General features: G+C 41.2%; 1 protein-coding gene across 8 annotated transcripts in view; it reads left to right on the forward strand.

Annotated features, from left to right (window-relative positions):
• The window catches only part of lars2 (leucyl-tRNA synthetase 2, mitochondrial), a 131,593-nt gene that overhangs the window by 24,989 nt on the left and 86,721 nt on the right, over nucleotides 1-19,883 (forward strand). For all 8 annotated transcript variants that reach the window (XR_010020702.1, XM_063069315.1, XM_063069319.1 and 5 more), the window contains 5 exons: nucleotides 3,016-3,123; nucleotides 3,399-3,558; nucleotides 10,669-10,773; nucleotides 12,352-12,467; nucleotides 14,927-15,210. Coding sequence is in view for 7 of the 8 variants with exons in the window: in XM_063069315.1 (XP_062925385.1) it covers nucleotides 3,016-3,123; nucleotides 3,399-3,558; nucleotides 10,669-10,773; nucleotides 12,352-12,467; nucleotides 14,927-15,210 (773 nt within the window). In the remaining variant the exon portion in view is untranslated. The remainder of the gene's footprint in view (nucleotides 1-3,015; nucleotides 3,124-3,398; nucleotides 3,559-10,668; nucleotides 10,774-12,351; nucleotides 12,468-14,926; nucleotides 15,211-19,883) is intronic.

A 19,883-nucleotide genomic window follows, 5' to 3' on the forward strand; every position in this document is an offset into this window, starting at 1 on the left:
ATAAAAAAATGTTCATTAAGTATATAACTTGTCTGTGTAGGGCACGGGTTCCCAAACTTAATGGTATTGGTCCATGGCATAAAAAAGGTGGGACCCCTGGTTTAGGATATTTGGTTGTTATATTGTCTGGTGTTAGTTATAATACTCTCACTTCCGAAAGTTACAAAATCTTGACTCATCTCATTTCAGTCCAGAGGGTGTAATTCACTGTTGATGTTAAATTCTAGTTTCTGTACCTTCTCAGACACTACCCAGAAGAAGGCAATGGCAAACCACTTCTGTAGAAAAATTTGCCAAGAGCAATCATGGTCAAAGACCATGATCGCCTACGTCATAGACAGGGCACATAATGATGATGAATTATATAAACTCCACATTGCTCTTTTTCCTCAGTATTTGTCAAAAACCTGAAAAATAACTTCTGGTTTTGTTTAGATTACTGTCTTTGGAATCTAATTGCTGTAGTGGCTCCATTTAATAAAAAAAAAGTAGAAATTTTGTTGGAAAGGCTTATTTGGAGGCTTTGAAAGACCTGCATAAGTGCAAACTTTTTTCTCTCTCTCTAGTGACATTGATCTTAATGAATTTAGAACAAATCAAGATTGATTAACTTCATCCGCATCTCTTCCATTTCATGACTCCACCACCAATGCTGCCCTCACCCATATCTCTTCCAATTCATGTACATCTGCCCTTATCCCATCCTCCTACCGCCACACCAAGGGTTCCTCTTGTCCTCACCTACTACCCCATTAATCTCCTGGTACTTATCCTTGCAAGCAAAACAAGTGCCACACCTGCCCCTACATCTCCTCCCTCACTACCATTTAGGGCCCCAAACAGTCTTTCCAGGTGAGATAATACTTCACCTGCAAGTCTTTTGGGGTCATTTACTGTATCCGGTTCTCCCAGTGTGGTCTCCCGTATATCAGTGAGACCTGACATAGATTGAAAGACTGCATTGCCAAGCACCTTCGCTCTGTCTGACACAAAAAGTGGTATCTCCCGGTGGTCACCCATTTCAATTCTGCTTCCCTTTCCCATTTTGACATGTCAGTCTATGGCTAAACTCAGGCTGGAAGAGCAACACCTCATATACCATCTAGGTAGTCTCCAGCCCCTTGGTATGAACGTAGAATTCTCCAACTTCTGGTAATTCCCTCCCCCTCCCTTCCTCTATCCCAGTTTCACTCTGCCCCTCCCCCAGCTGCCTATCACCTCCCTCATGGTTCCGCCTCCTTCTACTACCCATTGTGCTTTCCCCTATTCCTTCTTCACCTTTCCTGCCTGTCGCCTCCCTGCTTCCCCTCCCCCACCCCTTTGTTTTTCCCCTTACTGGTTTTTCACCTGGAACCTACCAGACTGTTGTGAGTGTTGCTGGCCTCCTCTACTACCAGGATGAGGCCACACTCAGGTGGAGGAGCAACACCTTGTATTCTTTCTGGGCAGCCTCCAGCTTTATGGCATGAGCGTCGATTTCTAGAAGTTCAAGTAATGGCCATCCCTCCCTATTCCCTAATTCTGTTTCCCTCTCTCACCTTATCTCCTTACCTGCCCATCACCTCCCTCTGGTGCTCCTCTCCCTTCCCTTTCTTCCATGGTCTTCTGTCTTCTATCAGATTCCCTCTTCTCTAGCCTGTTATCTCTTTCACCGATCAACTTCATCCCTCTCTGGTTTCTTCTATCACCTCATGTTTCTTCCTCCCCTCCCTCCCTCCCTCTGCCTTCTAACTCTGACTCCTCATCATTTTTTTCTCCAGTCCTGATGAAGGGTCTTGGCCTGAAACGTTGACTATACTCTTTTCTATATATGCAGCCTGGCCCGCTGAGTTCCTCCAGCATTTTGTGCATGTTGCTTTGACTTCACTCTCTCTGGATTCTTCTTAATTTGAATATAAATTTTAAATGGTGGACATATAGCTTGCAGCAGAAGAAGCAGAAAGATTGATGGTAGTTGGGAAGATTACGTTTACTCAAAGAGCAACAATCAGCAAAAACTAGAGTCTTGAAACAAAAGCGAAAAATAGGAAAGAGACGTAGCAAACCTATCTACACCAATACAAAAATTAGGTGGATCATGCAGATTCTGTTTGTCATTCTGATGTTGCCCACAACCTGACAACATCTCTACCTCAATCTACCCCTGCTGACATCTACAGCATATTTGTGTTGTAATTCTGTACATCTGACTTCTATTTCTGAATGAACTGAAATATAAAGTAACCAAAACCATTACCTACAGTCCCATTATAAACTCTGTTCCCTTCTTATTGACTGCATCCTTTCTCTAATATCTATTTAAAACTGAAGCAATCTGCTCACTGCCTAAGTTTCACATTTGACTCCAAGAAGAGAAGTACACCTTGTATCTGCATCATTGCTCAGACCATGGATTTCTATCTAATTGACATTACATGGCATCTCAACTCATCCGCTGAAATGCTCATCCATGTTTTTGCTATATCCTGACTTGTCTATCACCACCAAATACATTTAATTTTCTTTCCCCATGATAACTCGTGTAAACAATGTCAATGAAAACTCTGCAGCTAGTGCCTTAACTCTCATTAAGTCTCATTCATTACAACCTCTGAGTTTACTCAGCCACACCGTCTCCTCACTGAGTAGTGGTTCAATTCTATCCATGGTGTAAGCTTTTCCTATCCACATGACCCACTTCAGCCCAATAATCTTTGAAGAACTTTAAGCTCCTTCCAGTATAACTATGTTTTCATTTTTGTTCACACGACTTTCTTCAGTTTAAAGTACAGCACGTATCTTAATTATTTGGTCTAACCTCTTCAGCATCTCCACCCTTTCATTCCTTTTATAAAATCTGTATCTTCGATTCATTCTTTGAATATATCTCGTGTCAGCAGAATAATTTATTCATTGAACAAAAATGTTAGTTTGGCCAGGATCATGAGGTAGTGCACTGCTAAGGATAGTCTGAAGGTTAATGTGTGTGATTCAATATTTTACTAACTTTTAATTCATTACTTTTATGTTTTGCAGTCTTTGCTGGATGCCCTAGAAGACCTTCCTGACTGGTATGGTGTCAAAGAAATGCAAGCAAACTGGATTGGTGCTTGCACTGGATGCTACTTTGACTTTGAGTTAAAGGTATAAACAACTTTGAGCTGAGTTCCTCTATTTCCTTGTTTGCCGGGTCCGAAGCTTTTCATTCCTTCACCAGAAAGGATGAAAAGTCATAACTGGAAATACACATGTTGAAACTTGGGTTTATTGTTTCATACATGTTAACTAACTTAAACAGTTAAATTTTATGGTGTTGAAGAAGGATTGAATATAGAAATAGAGACATTTTAAATACAGTCAGCTGCCTGAAGTTTCCAATTTCTGTATGATTCAAAAAGTGTGAATCTTTTTTTAAATAGATGGATGGAAAATACATTGGTGAAAAGCTTACGGCATATGCCTTCTCGCCAGATGCTATTTATGGAGCGTCACACCTCTCTATCCTGCCAAGTCATAGGTTGCTACATAGCAGCAATAAGTTGAGACATTTGCTTTCAGAGCAATTCGTATCTGACTCAGGTAAGGTTTGGTAGAATCTCCTGTGTTAACGGAACTGTAAAGACTATTTATTATCCCTGAAAGAGGACTCCACAATCAGGCTTGGGAACCCCTGAGCTGCTTAAAAATTGGAGAAGACGAAATAAGCTGGAAAGAGATTGTGGACTTTTGAGAACTGAAAGACACTTCGGTATGAAACTATTTCCCTGGTTCATCCTCACAGAGCGATTGTTACTTTGCCAAGGTCAAGGAATCTCTTCATTTATTATTTTGAATGAGAATCAGGTCTAGTATCACCAGCATAGATCATGAAATTTGTAGTTATGTGCAGCAGTACGTTCCAATACATAATAGTAAAAAAGTAAATTACGGTAAATGTATATATTTTAAAAATAAAATTAGTTGTGCAAAAAGTGAAAACAGTAGTGAGGTAGTGTTCATGAGTTCAGTGTCCATTCAGAAATCCAATGGTGGAGGGGAAGAAGCTGCTCCTGAAAGGTTCAGTGTGGGTCTTCAGGCTCCCGGACCTCCTCCCTGATGGTAGCAATGAGAAGAGGTCATCTCCTGGGTGATGGTGATCCCTAATGATATTTTCTCTAGCGTCTTAGCATCATTGACAAGGCCAGCATTTATCTCCCTTAAAAATAAAAGCAAAACTGCACAGTTTGGAAATCTGAAATAAAAGCAAAAAAAAACCTCGAAAATCTCAGGAATGCATGCAGCATCTTTCAAAAGGAACAGAACAAGCTAGTCTAGGTAGCAGAATAAGAGAGGAGGGAGAACAACATGTGGAACAAAGGGAATATCTAATGGGGTGAAAATTAATGTGGTTATTAAATTAATATAATTAACATAACATTATCAACATACTGTATCACACAAAGAAGTTTAACTGCCCATTTAATGGCTCCATTATTTCACTCTGTTATAAATATTTCAAAGTTTCATTTATTATCAAATAATGGATAAATTATACAACCTTGAGATTTGTTTGCTTACAGGCAGTTGTAAAGCAAGGAACCCGAAGGAACCCATTTAAAAAAAATAAGACCAGCACCCACCGCCAGTGCCCACAGAGAAAGAGAAAGCTGTTGCACATCTTTTCTAGCACCATCTTAAACTGGAGCTACTAGGTTTGTTCCACCCATTTATGTCCCATATAAACTTCTTTGGCACAGGTCATGTTGAGCTCACTGAGATCAGAAATTGTTTTATTATCGCTGACATATGTTGTGAAGTTTATTGTTTTGTGGCTGCGGTATAGTTCAACACATAGATTTACTATAAATTGCAATAAGAATATATATTTTAAAAATAAGTAAATACATAGTGTGCAGAATACTGAGGTAGTGTGCATGGGTTCATGGACCATTCAGAAATCTGATGGCGGAGGGGAAGAAGCTGTTCTTAAAGCATTGAGTGTGTGTCTTCAGGCTCCTGTTCCTCCTCTCTGATGGTAGTAATAGGGCATCCGTTAAAGCTGCACTCTTTCAGACATCATGCTCCTGACTTGTGCCTTACCGTTACTGGAATTGCTTTGGGATGTTAGGAGGTAAGTTACCAGCCAAAGGATGCTTAGTCTCCAATAGCCAGTCGATGCTGAAGGAGCTTCTAAAACTGTACCTGAGAATGAGTTGATGTTTTCAGAAATAACTTGGACAATTGGCAGAGAGAGGAAGGAGTAAAACTCTAAGTGTTTCTATAGAATTATTTTTCAAATATTGCCCATGGTCTCTGATCAAGCATGCCCGTTTTGCATGAGCCAACAAATGCAATATCACACTGTTTAATTCTTGACATTACAAACCTGTCTCAAATACAGAGGTAAAGCCCTAAGCCAGGGGTCCCCAACCTTCTTTGCACCACGGACCGGTTTAATATTAACGATATTCTTGCAGACCGGCCGACCGGAGGGGGAGTGTTCAAGTAGGGTTAAACTCACCTCAGCATGTCTCTTACAGTTAAGGTCGCCAACTTTCTCACTCCCAAATAAGGGACAAAAGTAGCAGTCAAATCCCGGGACACTTTACCCCAGGAAAGACTACCATGACTGTGAAGCTTTGCGCGGGCACCTGTGTGCGCATGCACAGTACGTGCCGATTTCTTTCCCCCAGAAATCGGTTCTGCCTTCATCTTCCCGAATACACTGTACATACATTATTTCTACTTTATATAGGCTGTGTATTTATCATATAATTCCTGCTTTTACGATATGTCAGTGTTATTTATTTTCGGTTTTATTTGTTATTTGATATGATTTGTTAGGTTATTTTTTGGATCTGGGAACGCTCAAAAATTTTTCCCATATAAATTAATGGTAATTCCTTCTTTGTTTTACGCCATTTTGGCACAAAAGGTTTCATAGGAACGCTCTACCTCAGCGGGGGAAATACGGGACAGTTGGCAACCCTATGTTCAAGCTCAACAGTGTGTGACAGGGAATGAGGAAAGGTGCAGCTGACTCGTATCGTTTCCTCACGGCCTGGTAGCACATGCTCTGTGGCCCGGTACCGGTCCGCGGCCCGGTGGTTGGGGACCGCTGCCCTAAGTTATCCAGGACACTGGTGCTATCATCTTTACCCTTTGCAATCTTTTGCAGCCAACTAAAATCACCTCAGCTTAGTTCATGTATGTTTGACTGTAACACACCCTCAGCGCTGACTACTCGGAATGCTTTTGCCTCTCCTCCCACTTGTCTGGAGCGTAATGGGGAATAACTGATATAGAATGCCAGCAACTGACCCTTGACTGCTATTTTATTTGTAGGTGAGAAGTTGTTTTGCATTGAGTCAGCTTTCGCCTGAGCACAGACCAGTACTGCTGCTAAATCAAGAAACCCAATGCCATATCCTTCAGAATTAAAAACAAGCTCATGTTTGTGAAATATGTTGTTTGAGCAGGAAATTCCTATTGTATCTGTTTCCTTGTAATATCATTTAATGTCTACAAATTATACTTTTCCCCTCCAAATATTGAACTAAAGGAGATCTTTTCACAAGATGTCTTCATCAGGAAGTGCCTATGATAGGAAAATACTTCTGTGTGATCAGAAGGAAGTGTTGTAGTATGGCTTCCCATAACCAGCTGGGCTGCTTAATTTTCCAGTCCCAGCAAAATGATTCAGGCAGAAAAAAATAACAATCTGGAAAGCTGTTTTTCTGGTACCTTTTAAAGTTTCTCTTCTGTGAATTACCACGAAATCAAACTGTCAGAGTATTTACTTGTTAGCAAAGTGAAATTTGCCTATAAATATTTTCAGTAATCTTTCTCATGGTGTGATCCACTAAATTGTGTTTTGCCATACATTAACAAACTATGAGCTTTGCATCTGAATTGCACGGCAAGAACTTTCTGGTGTTTTTTGCATCTCATTACAAGATACTTTCTGTTTTGGTGGCTAGCCACTTTGTCTATAAAGTACAAAAGATCTGTTATTCGTGTAATTTGGGCTACTGCCTTAATGTGACTAAATGGGTCAAATTCCATTTTAATTACGTATACTTGTTGACGATAACCAGTTGTGGATTGGCTTCCATTTTCCTGATAAAGCCAATGAAATTAAATTTGGGGGGAATTACACTACAGTATAATCAAGAACGTTATAACAGTTAACAGTATTTTGCTTTGCCCAGAAATTCAAGGTTAAAGTTTTTACTGACAGTCAGAACTTATTGATTGTGTGTGATGAGCTCCACTCAGAAAAACAGTTGCATATGTATTAAAAAGAAATTTTAATTCTTTCAATGACAGCAGGCCTGACCAGTTACCTTCCACCACCACCCTCCCTCATCTGGCAAAACTTGCCCCCACACTTAATAATTTCACTTTCAGCTCCTCCCACTTTCTCCGATCTCAAAGTGTAGATGTGAGCACCAGTTATGCCTGCCTTATTGATGACTACGTGTAACAGCCCATGTTCCAAACTTTCCCTGGTAATGAATAATAAACCCTCCTTGGGCTTCCAGCCTGCTACAGGTATTGACTTTAATGGATGTTTTGATGACAAACTCTGCCATCTTCATCAGGGAGGAGGCCTGGGCATGTCTAGTCTGGTGGTATTGTTACCCCGTCATTTGCCCCTCCTGATTGGTTGGTCCTCATCCAATCCGGTTTCTGCTGTCCCACCTTGTTTATAATCGAACTCCAGTTCTTACTTAGAGCAAGACCTTCGTCTTTGTTAAAATTCTTTTACTCCTGTTTTATTTCAATGGCTTCCTTTTCCGGGTAGTCCCAAAAGCTGTTGGCCCTGGAATTTGATTGTAGTTTGTCAACAAAACATCAAAACCCCTGTCAACTGGTCGTTGCTGCCATACCTGTCCTTCGTAGAAAAGTTCTTCCAGGCCAACGCCTTTGACCACAAGGCAATTAGACAGTGGTCGGCACGTAATGTCCTGCAGGCACTGCAGGAGAAGGATGAGATGGACTCAGTGGGGTGGTTCCCCGAGCAGACCGTCCAGTATATCTGGCAAATTGCATCATCGCCAGACCTCACCAACAGGCACAAAGACCTCGCCTGGCTGGCGGTGAGAGGGACCCTCCCAGTCAGATCCCTCCTGTACGCCCGGAACGTCGCCTCCACACCCCGTTGCCCGTGGGAGGACTGTAATGGGGTGGAGTCGGTGGCTCACCTCTTTGCACACTGTGGGTTCGCAAAGAAGTTGTGGAGGAGGATGGAAGGGACGGTGTTAAGATTCATACCCAGCAGCTGCATTACCGAGGACTCCGTGATCTACGGGCTGTTCCCGGGGACACACACGGAGACAAATATCCGATGTTGCTGGCAGATCATCAATTTGGTGAAAGACGCCGTTTGGTCTGCCCGAAACTTGGTGGTCTACCAGCACATGGAGATGTCCATGACTGAATGCTGCTGACTGGCTCATTCTTGCCTGCAGGAGTACGTGCTGAGGGATGCATTCAAGCTTGGTGCGGCCACCACGAAGGCCCAGTGGGGAAGGACCGCAGTTTAACGTTCATCACCCGTAGGAGGGGGAGGGGTTGGATGGGGAGGAGACCTACCCTCATCAGCGGTGTGGATAGATGAATCAACATGGTGCCCCAGCAGTGGCTGGAATTGTGTAGACCGTTAAAGAACTTTGGAAAAGGAATTAGAGCCAACGCTGGTTTTTTTATTGTTAATAATTTTATTGTAAATAAATCTTAATTCTTGACTAAGGTTTGAGAGTCAACGAACGATTTATTATAAACATCTTTCATTTGAATATGGACTGAATGTCAACGCATAATTTTATCGTAAATAACTATTTATTGAATAAGGACTCAGAGTCAACGAATGTTTTTTATGTAAATAACTTTATTTTGTAATATTTCTGAATAAAGTAGTTTTAGGGAAATAAAAGCAAAAAAATCCATTGGTTAAATCGAAACCTGTACCCGGTTGGAGGCCCGAGAAGAGTTTATTTGTCATATACGCTGGGAAAGCACTAGGTCCTTTTTCACTTCCCTGGTAATGCTCCCCAACTCTTTCTGTGCCACACTGCCAACTGCATTGGTGCTGCCTCATACACCCATGCTGAATTCGTCAACTTTGCCTCAACTTTCACTCTGCTCTTAAGCTCCCTTGGTCCATTTCTGACACCGCTCTCCTCTTTCACAATCTCTCCATCTCTAGAGGCAAACTCTCTACCAATATCTCTTATAAATCTGCTGATTCCCACAGCTATCTTGACTGTACCTCTTTCCACCCTGTTTCCTGTAAAAATGCTATTTCCTTTTCCCAATTCCTTTGTTTCTGCCACATCTGTTCCCAGAATGAGACTTTCCAGGACATCAGAGGTCAGAGATGTCCTGCTTCTTCAAAGAGTGGTGTTTCCCTTCGTCCACCATTAATCCTGCCTTCACCCGCATCTTCTCCATTCAGTCCTTCTCCTTCCCTCTTCAGTCCTGACAAAGGGTTCTGGCCCGAAACATTGACTCATCGTTTCAATGGATGCTGCCTGACCTGCTGAGTTCCTCCAGCGTGTTGTGAGTGTTGCTTCTCCATTTCCTGGACATCCACTCTCAGTCCATCTTCATGCTGCCTTAAAAGGGATAGAGGTCTTCTTGTCCTTGCCTACACCGCCCCCCCCCCATGAACCTCTATCCAGCACATCATTCTCCACAGCTTCCGCCATCTTCATTGGGTCTCTACCACTGAACACATCATTACTTCTCCCCCACTCCCCACTTTCCACAAGGATTGCTCCTTCCGTGATTCTTTTGTCGATTTGTCTCTCCTCACTAATCTCCCTGCTGGCACCTATCCCTTGTAAGTGGAAGAAGTGCTATACCTACCTGTTCCTCCCTCACCTCCATTCAGGGCCCCAAACAGTCTTCCCAGTGACTTCACCTATGAACCTGTTGGGGTCGTCTACTGTATCTGGTGCTCTTGATGTGGGCCTCTTTTATATTGGTGAGACCTGAAGTAGATTGGGGGACCACTTTGTCTTGCACCTTTGTTCCATCGTCATAAAGGCAGGATTTTCCCAGTGGCCAACTATTTTAATTCTAATCCCCATTTCTATTCCAACATTTCATTCCATTGCCTCCTCTTCTGCCACGATAAGGCCACTCTCAGGATTGGAGGAGTAACACCCTATATTTCGTCTGTGTAGCCTCCAACCTGATGGCATGAACACCGATTTCTCCAACTTATGGTAATTTATCCCCCACCCTTTCTGTATTCCCCACTCTGGTTCCCCTCTTCTCCTTACTTGCCTCTCACCTCCTTCTGGTGTCTCTTCTCTTTCCCTTTCTCCCATGGTCCAGTCTCCTGTCCTATCAGATTCCTCCTTCTCCAGCCCTTTACCTTTTCCACCAATCACTTCCCAGCTTCTTATTTCATCCCCCTCTGCCATCCGCCTGGCTTTACCTGTCACCTTCTTGCTTGTACTTCTCCTCTCCTCATCTTCTTTTGGCTTCTACCACATTCCTTTGCAGTCCTGATGAAGGGTCTTGGCCTGAAACATCAACTGTTTATTCATTTTCAAAGATGTTGACTGACCTGCTGAGTTCCTCCAGCATTTTGTGTACGTTGCTCTGGATTTCCAGCATCTGCAGAATATCTTGTGTTTTTGAAAATAAATTAATGCTTTAAGAGCCTAACCTTGATTCATTACAATTGTTTTCCAGATTGTCAAACTCCAGTAACTGGTGTGAATCTTTTAAATGGTCAAGAAATTCCTCTTATCATTTCAGCCAAGAAAGAGTTTGAAGGTCATCTAGACACTGTCATAGGTAAATCATATTTTTCTGCTTTAACTTGCCCTGAAAGGGAGAGATTGTTTCATCTCCTGGTGGATGAGTAAATTTCTGAGGTGATCTGTGTTATTTTAAAATGTACTTTACCTTGCAACTGAAGGTATGATCTCCTGTGGCAGAGCAGTTATATTTGGAGATCATCCATAGGCCAAGATTGGTGGAGTGCTTAAATCCTGATTGGTGGCAGGGCTGGGGAGATTAGAAGGCTTGGGAGGGGCAGATCCATGGAGGGATTTCAAAACAAGAATGAGTGGTCTGTTTTTTCACTGCTAATATCCATAGTAATCCACTTTATGATAGAACTTGAAGAATGTTTAAGCAATCAGTACAATGAGATACTTCCCTTGTGACGGGAATGGAGTTAGTGGAATGACAGGAATCTTTTGTTACCATATTGGTTAATGTCGCACAGTGGTGATCTGGAAGGAGCATAAGACCTCTTCCTAGTAACTGTACAGTGCTTCTTTACACAGAGTGAACTGCAATGAGAAAGGGGATTTACCTTTCCATAGTATTGTTCAGGTCACCACAAATAGCTTTATAACTGTACTGTAGGAACCACAACAATGATTCATGCTTAGTAAATAGCAATGTGATGTTGATCAGATAATTGTTGCAGAAACATTTATTGAGGAATAAATATTGGCCTGGATGCCAATGAGAACTCCCGTACTCTTGTTGAAATAATGCCATCAGATCTTTAGCTCAGTTGGCAAGTTGTCAGACTCCCGTTTTAACATCTCACCCATGAGATTGCATCTCATCATAGAACAGTGCACCATCAGTACTCTGTTCGTGTCTCAGCTGAGACTGGTGTACTTGGGTCTCTAGAGTAGGGTTTGAAACGTCAAACTTCTGACATGAAAGTACACAGCTCTCAACTAATGCTGACATGTTGTGGTTCAGAGGGAAAGAGATAGGAAAAATTGTGGGAGCAAGTGTGCTTCTTAATAGGAACCTATTTTAGACACTCAGGTTGGAGGAACAACACCTTATATTCCATCTGAGTAGCCTCCAACCTGATGGCATGAACATTGACTTCTCTAACTTCTGTTAATGCCCCTCCTCCCTCCCTCATTTATTTATTTATTTATTTATTTATTTATTATCTCCCCCCCCCCCCCCCCCGTCTCTGTCCCTCTCACAATAACTCCTTGCCTGCTCTCCATCTTCCTCTGGTGCTCCCCTCCCTCTGTCTTTCTCCCTAGGCCTCCCATCCCATGATCCTCTCTCTTCTCCAGCCTTGTATCCCTTTTGCCAATCAACTTTCCAGCTTTTAGCTTCATTCCTCCTCCTCTTGTCTTCTCCTATCATTTCGGATCTCTCCCTCCCCCTCCCACTTTCAGATCTCTTACTATCTCTTCTTTCAGTTCGTCCTGACGAAGGGTCTCGGTCCAAAACGTCAACTGTACCTCTTCCTATAGATGCTGCCTGGCCTGCTGCGTTCACCAGCATTTTGTGTGTGTGTTGCTTGAATTTCCAGCATCTGCATATTTCCTCGTGTTTACCTATTCTAGTTAATCTTTTGCACATTTCTGTTTTTTTTAAATAAAGGTATTCCAAGTGTTAATCCAGAAGATGCAGCAATTGCACAGAAGTTCTGTCTGCCATGGCGAGAGGTCTTTGAAACTTCACCTGACGGCACAGAACGTTTACAGAACTCTGGTGAGGTTAGTGTTGTAGTAGCTGGGGCTGTGCTTTGGGTCTTCATGACTGTGTATGGAAGTTTACTTGAGTGCTTCCAAGGGTTAGGTTGCATCAGTGTACCAGTGTAGTGAAGGTTTCTCACCCAAAGTTGGGCAGACTACTCAGAAGTTGAGGAGCTGACAACTAGAGAGCACAGATCAAGCTCATTAGTAAAAGATCTAGAAGTAACTTAATGAAATACATTTAAACAATTTGCATTTGCAGATACTAATTGATAAGATATTATGTATACATTTACTAATGGCCTTCAAATGAGTTTGTGGTAGAAGAATATTGGCAGAATATGCGGAAAGGGTAGTGGAATGATATTAACTGGTTTGCTCTTTGAGAGCCTCCACAGACTTGATATGCTGAATGATAACTCCTATCCTCTGCTATTCTATGGCTACTGAACGCTAAACTTGTTAAGCTAGTGAACATGCAACTTTATAAAATTCTGATTAGACCAGACTTGAAATATTATGTTCATTTCTGGTCACCTCATTATAGGAAGGATAATCCAGGCAACATTTATTTCCTGCAGAGCATGAAGAAAGCTCACCTCTGTCTCAGGATACTGACGGACTTTTACTGCTGTACCATTGAGAGCATACTCACCAACTGCATCTCAGTGTGGTATGGCAATTGTCCCGTATCGGACCGCAAAGCACTCCAGCGTGGGGTGAAAACTGCCCAGCGGATTATCAGCACCCAATTGCCCACCACTGAGAACATCTACCATAAATGCTGCCTGGGCAGGGCGAAAAATCATTATCAAGGATGCATCTAACCCTAACCGTGGACTTTTTACTCTCCTCCCATCTGGTAGGCGCTACAGGAGCCTCCGCTCCCACACCAGCAGGCACAGGAAGGGCTTCTTCTCTGAGGCTGTGACACTGCTGAACCTCTCATCACAGCACTAAGCAGTATTGCATCCGTATTGTACTGTCTCAGTACTTATATATTTGTGTGCTGTAGCACTTTTTTTATTCGCAGTTATTTTGTAAATAACACTATTCTTTGCATTTCTGGTCAAATGCTAAATGCATTTCATTGGCTTTGTATCTGTACTCGGCACAATGACAATAAAGTTGAATCTAATCTAATCTAATCTAATACTGGTAAATCTCGTCAGCATCCTCTCTAAAGTTTCCACTGAAGTGGAAACTCTTCAGAGGGTGCAGGGGAGATTTACCAGGATGCTACCCAGATTAGAGAGCATCTTTTATGATGAAAGGTGGAGCATACTAGAGCTTTTCTCTTTGGAGTGAAGGATGAGAAGTGACTTGATAGAGGTGTATAAAAGGCATTGATAGGCTAGACAACCAGTGCTTTTTCTCCAGGGTGGAAATGGCTAATAGGAAAGGACATAATTTCAAGGTGTTTGGAGGACAGTACAGCGGAGGATGTCAGAAGTAGGTTTTTTACACTGAGAGTGTTGGGTGTGAAGAACACTCTGGTAGGGGTGGTGGTAGAAGCAGATACATTAGAGACATTTAAGAAACTCTTAGAAGAAAAATGGAAGGCTATGTGGGAGGGAAGGGTTAGATTGATCTTGGAGTAGGTTATAACGTTGGCATGAAGAGCCCATACTGTGCTGTAATGTTCTATGTTGTTCTATGTCAATGTGGTGCTTCCAGGATTAGGATTAGGTGGAAACCCCAGGTACATGCCTACCTGCATGTACTTTTCCTGAAGCTGCTGTTTCTCACTGGCAGGGAGTGGTGGCAGGTAGATGCCAGTCCGTGGTATGCCAATAAGTGAAATGCCTTCTCTGGTCAAAAGAGTGTGGTTGTCAATGTATTTTGTAACCCTAGAATTAGAAGGCAACAAAAGTATGCAATAGCACATTTCTATTCTGCCCTTTTCAACCTCAGGGTGCTCCAAAGCACTTTGCAGTCATGTGGTCTGACCTGCTGAGTATTTCTGCATGTTCTGTTTACATTGCAGTCCTTTCTGTTGTGTATTTAATATTTCAGTAATAGTTGAGTTATCTTGTAAATATGGTGATGATCAAGCATTCTTTTTGCTTAAATAATTGTTACATGTACAGAGTGCTTCAATTGCATACATCATGACGCTATCAGGTGATACATGCGCGCCTTGCTTGAAGTAAAGAACAAACTAAAACTCGCATCTTTTGGCTTTCTTGTTTTCCTTTAAATTAGTTTAATGTTTTGGAGTTACAAAACATAACACTTTCCACCTTGGAAAAGAACCATCATTCTTTCATTACTAGTGGGTCTGAAACCTGGAACTTCATGCCCAATCGCACTGTTGAAGTACCCACCAGAAAGACTCGCAACAGGTTAAGAAAATAGCAAATCGTGACCTCTTGAGGCCAATGGAGATGGGCAATAGTGGGCAACATCAGATCTTGGAAACGAAATTAAATTGCTCTAATTAGTTTATAATGTTAAATCAGGTTGTGTTGATCTTTCAGTTTACAGGACTGGAGAGACAGTCTGCAACTCAAGCCATACTGAAGCGTGCACAAGATCTTGGAATTGGTGGCTATCTTACAAGTCCAAAAATGCGTGACTGGTTGATATCTCGGCAACGTTACTGGGGAACACCTATTCCTATCATCCACTGCCTGTCTTGTGGTGCTGTTCCAGTCCCTTTTGAAGACCTGCCTGTTCTTTTACCTAAGCTTAAGTCATTTACAGCCAAAGGAATTTCCCCACTATCTACAGCCTCTGAATGGTTAAATTGTACCTGTCCCAAGTAAGTAAATATAATTTGTTTCCTCAACAGGTTAGTTTTAAATCAGCTGTAATTGTTTATTGAATTTTAAAACAACGGTACTGGGAATGCATGGAAGATTGAACATGAACTGATTTTGCATATTTATGGCATACATCACAACTTATGGTCATTCCCACCTATTTTATGTTGGAAATAGGAAAGCCAAATTTGGAAAGCTCCCTCAAATAACCATGTTAATCACCAGAAAGTCTTATTGAAGAATAATTATTCTCTTGCACATGGATATAATCTCTCGTAACTTCTTCAAAATACAACTGTAGGACTGTTTAGATTCGTCTGGGAGATGTTTGTGCCTCTTGTAATCTTATAAACCTATCAGGTCTCCCCTTAGCCTCTGCCCTTCCAGAGAAAACAGCCCAAATGTGTCCAAACTCTTTTCATAGTGCATGCCCTCTAATCCAGGCAGCAGCCTGCTAAGCCTTTCTGCCCCTTTTCCATAGCCTCCATATCCTTTCCATAACAAGGTGACCAGAATTTATTGCAATACTGCAGATGTGGCCTAACCTGAGTTTTATAAAGTTGAAACATAACTTTCTGACTCTTGAACTCAGTGCCTCAACTAAAAAAGGCATGCATGCTATATGCCTTTTTTACCTATCCGTTTGTGCAATCATTTTTATGCAGCTGTTGTCTTGGACCTCAAGATTTGTCTGTACAAAACAAGCTGCCAGAGGAACTGGTAGAGATAGATGCAATTATGATATTCAAAAAACATATGGATAGATACATGAGTCGGATAGTTTAACTCATGGGACTAACTCAATCAGGCAGATTGGTCAGCATGGATGAGTTGGGCCGAAGGGCCTGTTTTCCATGCTGTTAAACCCTATGACCATTCATTGGTAGTTTGCAGTTACAAAAGGAAATTTTTGGAAACTTGATGTGAAGACATTATAAACTGTAAAGCACATTATATTCCACTGTATATTTATTAATTGTTTCTCCTTCTCCATTTAATCATGTGAAAATGTGTTCAATTTGTATTGACTTAAATACACAGATGGGAAAATGTTATCACAAGTTTGGATTAAAAAAGAACTCCACGGGATTTATGTTGCCAAAACAGTATTTTGGTAGATTTGTTGATTGTAAAAAAGCACTCATATCATCAAAGCTAAAATAATACTTTGTATCAGGTATGTTGTTTGATATGGATTTACTGTCTAATACTTGCTTGGAAATCCAATTGATAACCAAAGCTAAGCATATAGCCTGCCTATCTCATTAGACATGAACCCAAAACTTAATTAATTTTTAACCATATTATTTAAAAATAATGGATTTACGGATAAGCAATACTGAAACAAGAGTGGATCCTTATTTACTAACGTCATAAGATATGACCTTCTGGTTAGTGAATTATTAACTAGAGTGTATAATGTTTTAATATCTCCATCAAAAGACAAAACAGTGAAATCAGATCAATTTTAAACATTCAAAGATTGTTAGCAAGTGAAATGTTATGGTTATCATAATGCTTTACAGCGATAGCGATTGGTTTTTAATTCCTGCTGCTGACTATTAGGAATTTATGCATTCTCACCGTGACCATGTGGATTTCCTCTGGGTGCTCCAGTTTCCTCACATATTCTAAAGATGTACAGGTTAACGTTAATAAGTTGTTGTCGCTGGAAGCATGGCGACACTTGTAGGCTGCCCCAGTACATTCTTGGACTTGGTTGGTCGTTGTTGCATTTCACTGTATGTTTTGATGTACATGTGACAAATAAAGCTAATAATAATCTAACAGATACTGTGATGGATGCTGAAACTAGGTTGGATGTAAATCCTTTGTCAATTTTAAAAGGGTTTGCAGGAAATATTTTGGGGCCAGAATAATTAAATAGTTGTCAAGGAATAGGGTTAGCTGGATTAGAGATCAGTTTGGGTACACAATTAAAACCTGACTGGTAAATAACCTGAACCCCAGTGTCCATAATTAACTTGTTACCTGACTAGCACCAAGATTCCTGTACCATCTTACAAATGCAGCACACTCACAGTCCAGCAAGAACGGGGAACTTCTGACCCCTCTGTGTTTCTGTCTTTTAAAACTTGTCTGAACCCACTAGCAAGATAACATTTATGTTTAAAGAAGCAGCTCTGAGCTTAGTACAGTTCAATCCGTCTGGGGAATTATTAGACAAGCATAATATGCCTCAACTAATAACACACAAACAATTGTACTTCTTCTCGTCAATACTGAGTACATCATTTAAACAATCACAGTCTAGGTTCAAAAAAGTATGTGAACCTCTGGGGTAATGCCTTCTGCAAAAAATATTTGGAGTTCCAGTCAATGAAATGAGATTGAAGGTGTGGGTGGTAGAAGTGCCCTGCCCTATGAAAAAGACACACAAAATCAGGTTACTGACAGAACCTGCTCTTCTCAAGAAAGATCTGTTTATGTGCACCGTGCCTCGATCAAAGAACTTTTAGAACCTTAGAAGAAGAATTGTAGAGATGAATGAAGCTGGAAAAGGCTACAAAAGCATTTCTAAAGACTTGCGTGTTCATCAGTCCACAGTAAGAGAAACTGTCTACAAATAGAGGAAATTCAGTACTGTTGCTACTCTCCCCAGGAGTGGGCTTCCTGCAAAGATCACATCAAGAGTACAATGTGCAATGTTGAAGGAGGTGAAAAAGAACCCAAGGATAACAGCAAAAGACCTGCAGAAATCTCTAGAACTTGTTAAAGTCTCTGTTCATGTGTCCACTTTAAGACAAACACTGAACAAGAATAGTTTTCGTGGAAGGACACCACAGAGGAAACCACCGCACTCTAAAAAAAGATAATGCTGCACATCTGGGACAATGTTCTGTGAAAGGATGAGACGAAAGTTGAACTTTTTGGCAGAAATGTACATTGCTATGTTTGAAGGTAAAAATGCACTGCACACCAACACCAAAACCTCATCCCAACTGTGAAGCATGGTGGATGGAGCATCATGGTTTGGGGCAGCTTTGCTGCCTCAGGGCCTGGACAGCTTGTAGTTGCTAAGGGAACAATAGATTCAAAATTGTATGAAGACATTTTAGAGGAAAATGTCAAGGTAGCAGTCTGTCACCTGAAGCTTAATAGAAGTTGGAGGATGCAACAAGACAATGATCCAAAACACAAGAGTAAATCTACAACAGAAGGTTTAAAAAGAAATTTGTGTTTTGGAATGGCGAAGTCAGCGTTCAGACCTTAACCCAATCGAGATGCTGTGGCATGACCTGAAGAGGTCTGTTCATGCAGGGTATCCTAGAAATATTGATGAACTGACACAGTTTTGTATGGAGGAATTGTCTAAAATTCCTCCTTGCCGTTGTGCAAGTCTGATCAGTAGCTACAGGAAACGTTTGGTGGAGGTTATTGCTGCTAGAGGAGGTTCTACCAGTTATTAACCACAAGTGTTTGCATACTTTTTCCAACCTGGACTGTGAATTAATAAAACAATGTGTTCAATAAAGACATGAAAAGTGCCATTGTTTGTGTGTTATTAGTTTAGGCAGATTGTGGTTGTCTATAATTGTGACTTAGATGAAGATCAGACCACATTTTATGAGTAATTAATGCAGAAAACCAGGTAACTACAAAGGGTTCACAAACTTTTTCTTGCAACTGTATACGTGTGTGCCATCCTAATCACTCTTGGTGGTAGTGAGTTTCACATTCTAACTACTCTATAGATTCACTGTTGAATTCGTAGAGTCCATCTTATATACTGTAAAAATGTGCTGCTTTTTTTCAAAACTTACACTAATTCCAATTCTCACATTGCGTCCATTCTTTCATAAGACCTTAATATCTGGCCCTTCCCTTTCTCTATAACTGCTTCAAACGCGGTATTGCTCTGCACACCACAAATTCAAGACTTTTGAACATCCCAGGTTTATTTTTACCATCTTTGGCTGTTATGGTTAGAGCGGTTGGATATTGGCATCTTGGAATTCCTTCCCTAATTGCTACTGCCTTTCCACTTTTCTTTCTGCCTCTAAGATGTCTCTTTACTCTACTCTCTTGTTCATGTGCTGTTCACTTGCTGTAATAGCTCCTTATGTGGCTCAGTATCAGTTTTGCTGAAAGATACTTCTTCAATGCTTTAGAGCAAGCTTTACTACATCTTGTGCACCATATACAGTTAAACACGGTTATACCAACACACTTTTGTTTGAAACAAGCAGAATTTCTTGACTATTTAATATTATTCTATTGATATTCCAACACACATTTACTTCTCTTCTTAAAAAAAAATTACACAGTTCAATAATAAATTTTTCCACTGAACCCGGTAAGTTTAAGGAGAGCATGAGAAACAAGGCCCTGATAACTTTCAAGGATGTGTAGGGAACAGAACCGGGTGGTTTCTAGGAATGGAGCGTATGAAAGCTGGGCATTTTCCAAGGATGTGCAGGAATCAGAAACCTGGGTGAGTGAAATGGAATGTGGAAACAAGGTCCCATCAGTGAAAGCAATCTGGGACTCGTGGTCGGAAAGAAGCATGGGAACAGGGGCCTTAATATGTGAAAGGTGGCACAGGAATTAGCACCCATTAAGCCAAATGTCATACTTTATACTTTATTGTCGCCAAACAATTGATACTAGAATGTACAATCATCATAGCGATATTTGATTCTGCGCTTCC

This window comes from Mobula hypostoma, chromosome 17 (genome assembly GCF_963921235.1).
Source record: "Mobula hypostoma chromosome 17, sMobHyp1.1, whole genome shotgun sequence".
NCBI classification, from domain to species: domain Eukaryota; kingdom Metazoa; phylum Chordata; class Chondrichthyes; order Myliobatiformes; family Myliobatidae; genus Mobula; species Mobula hypostoma.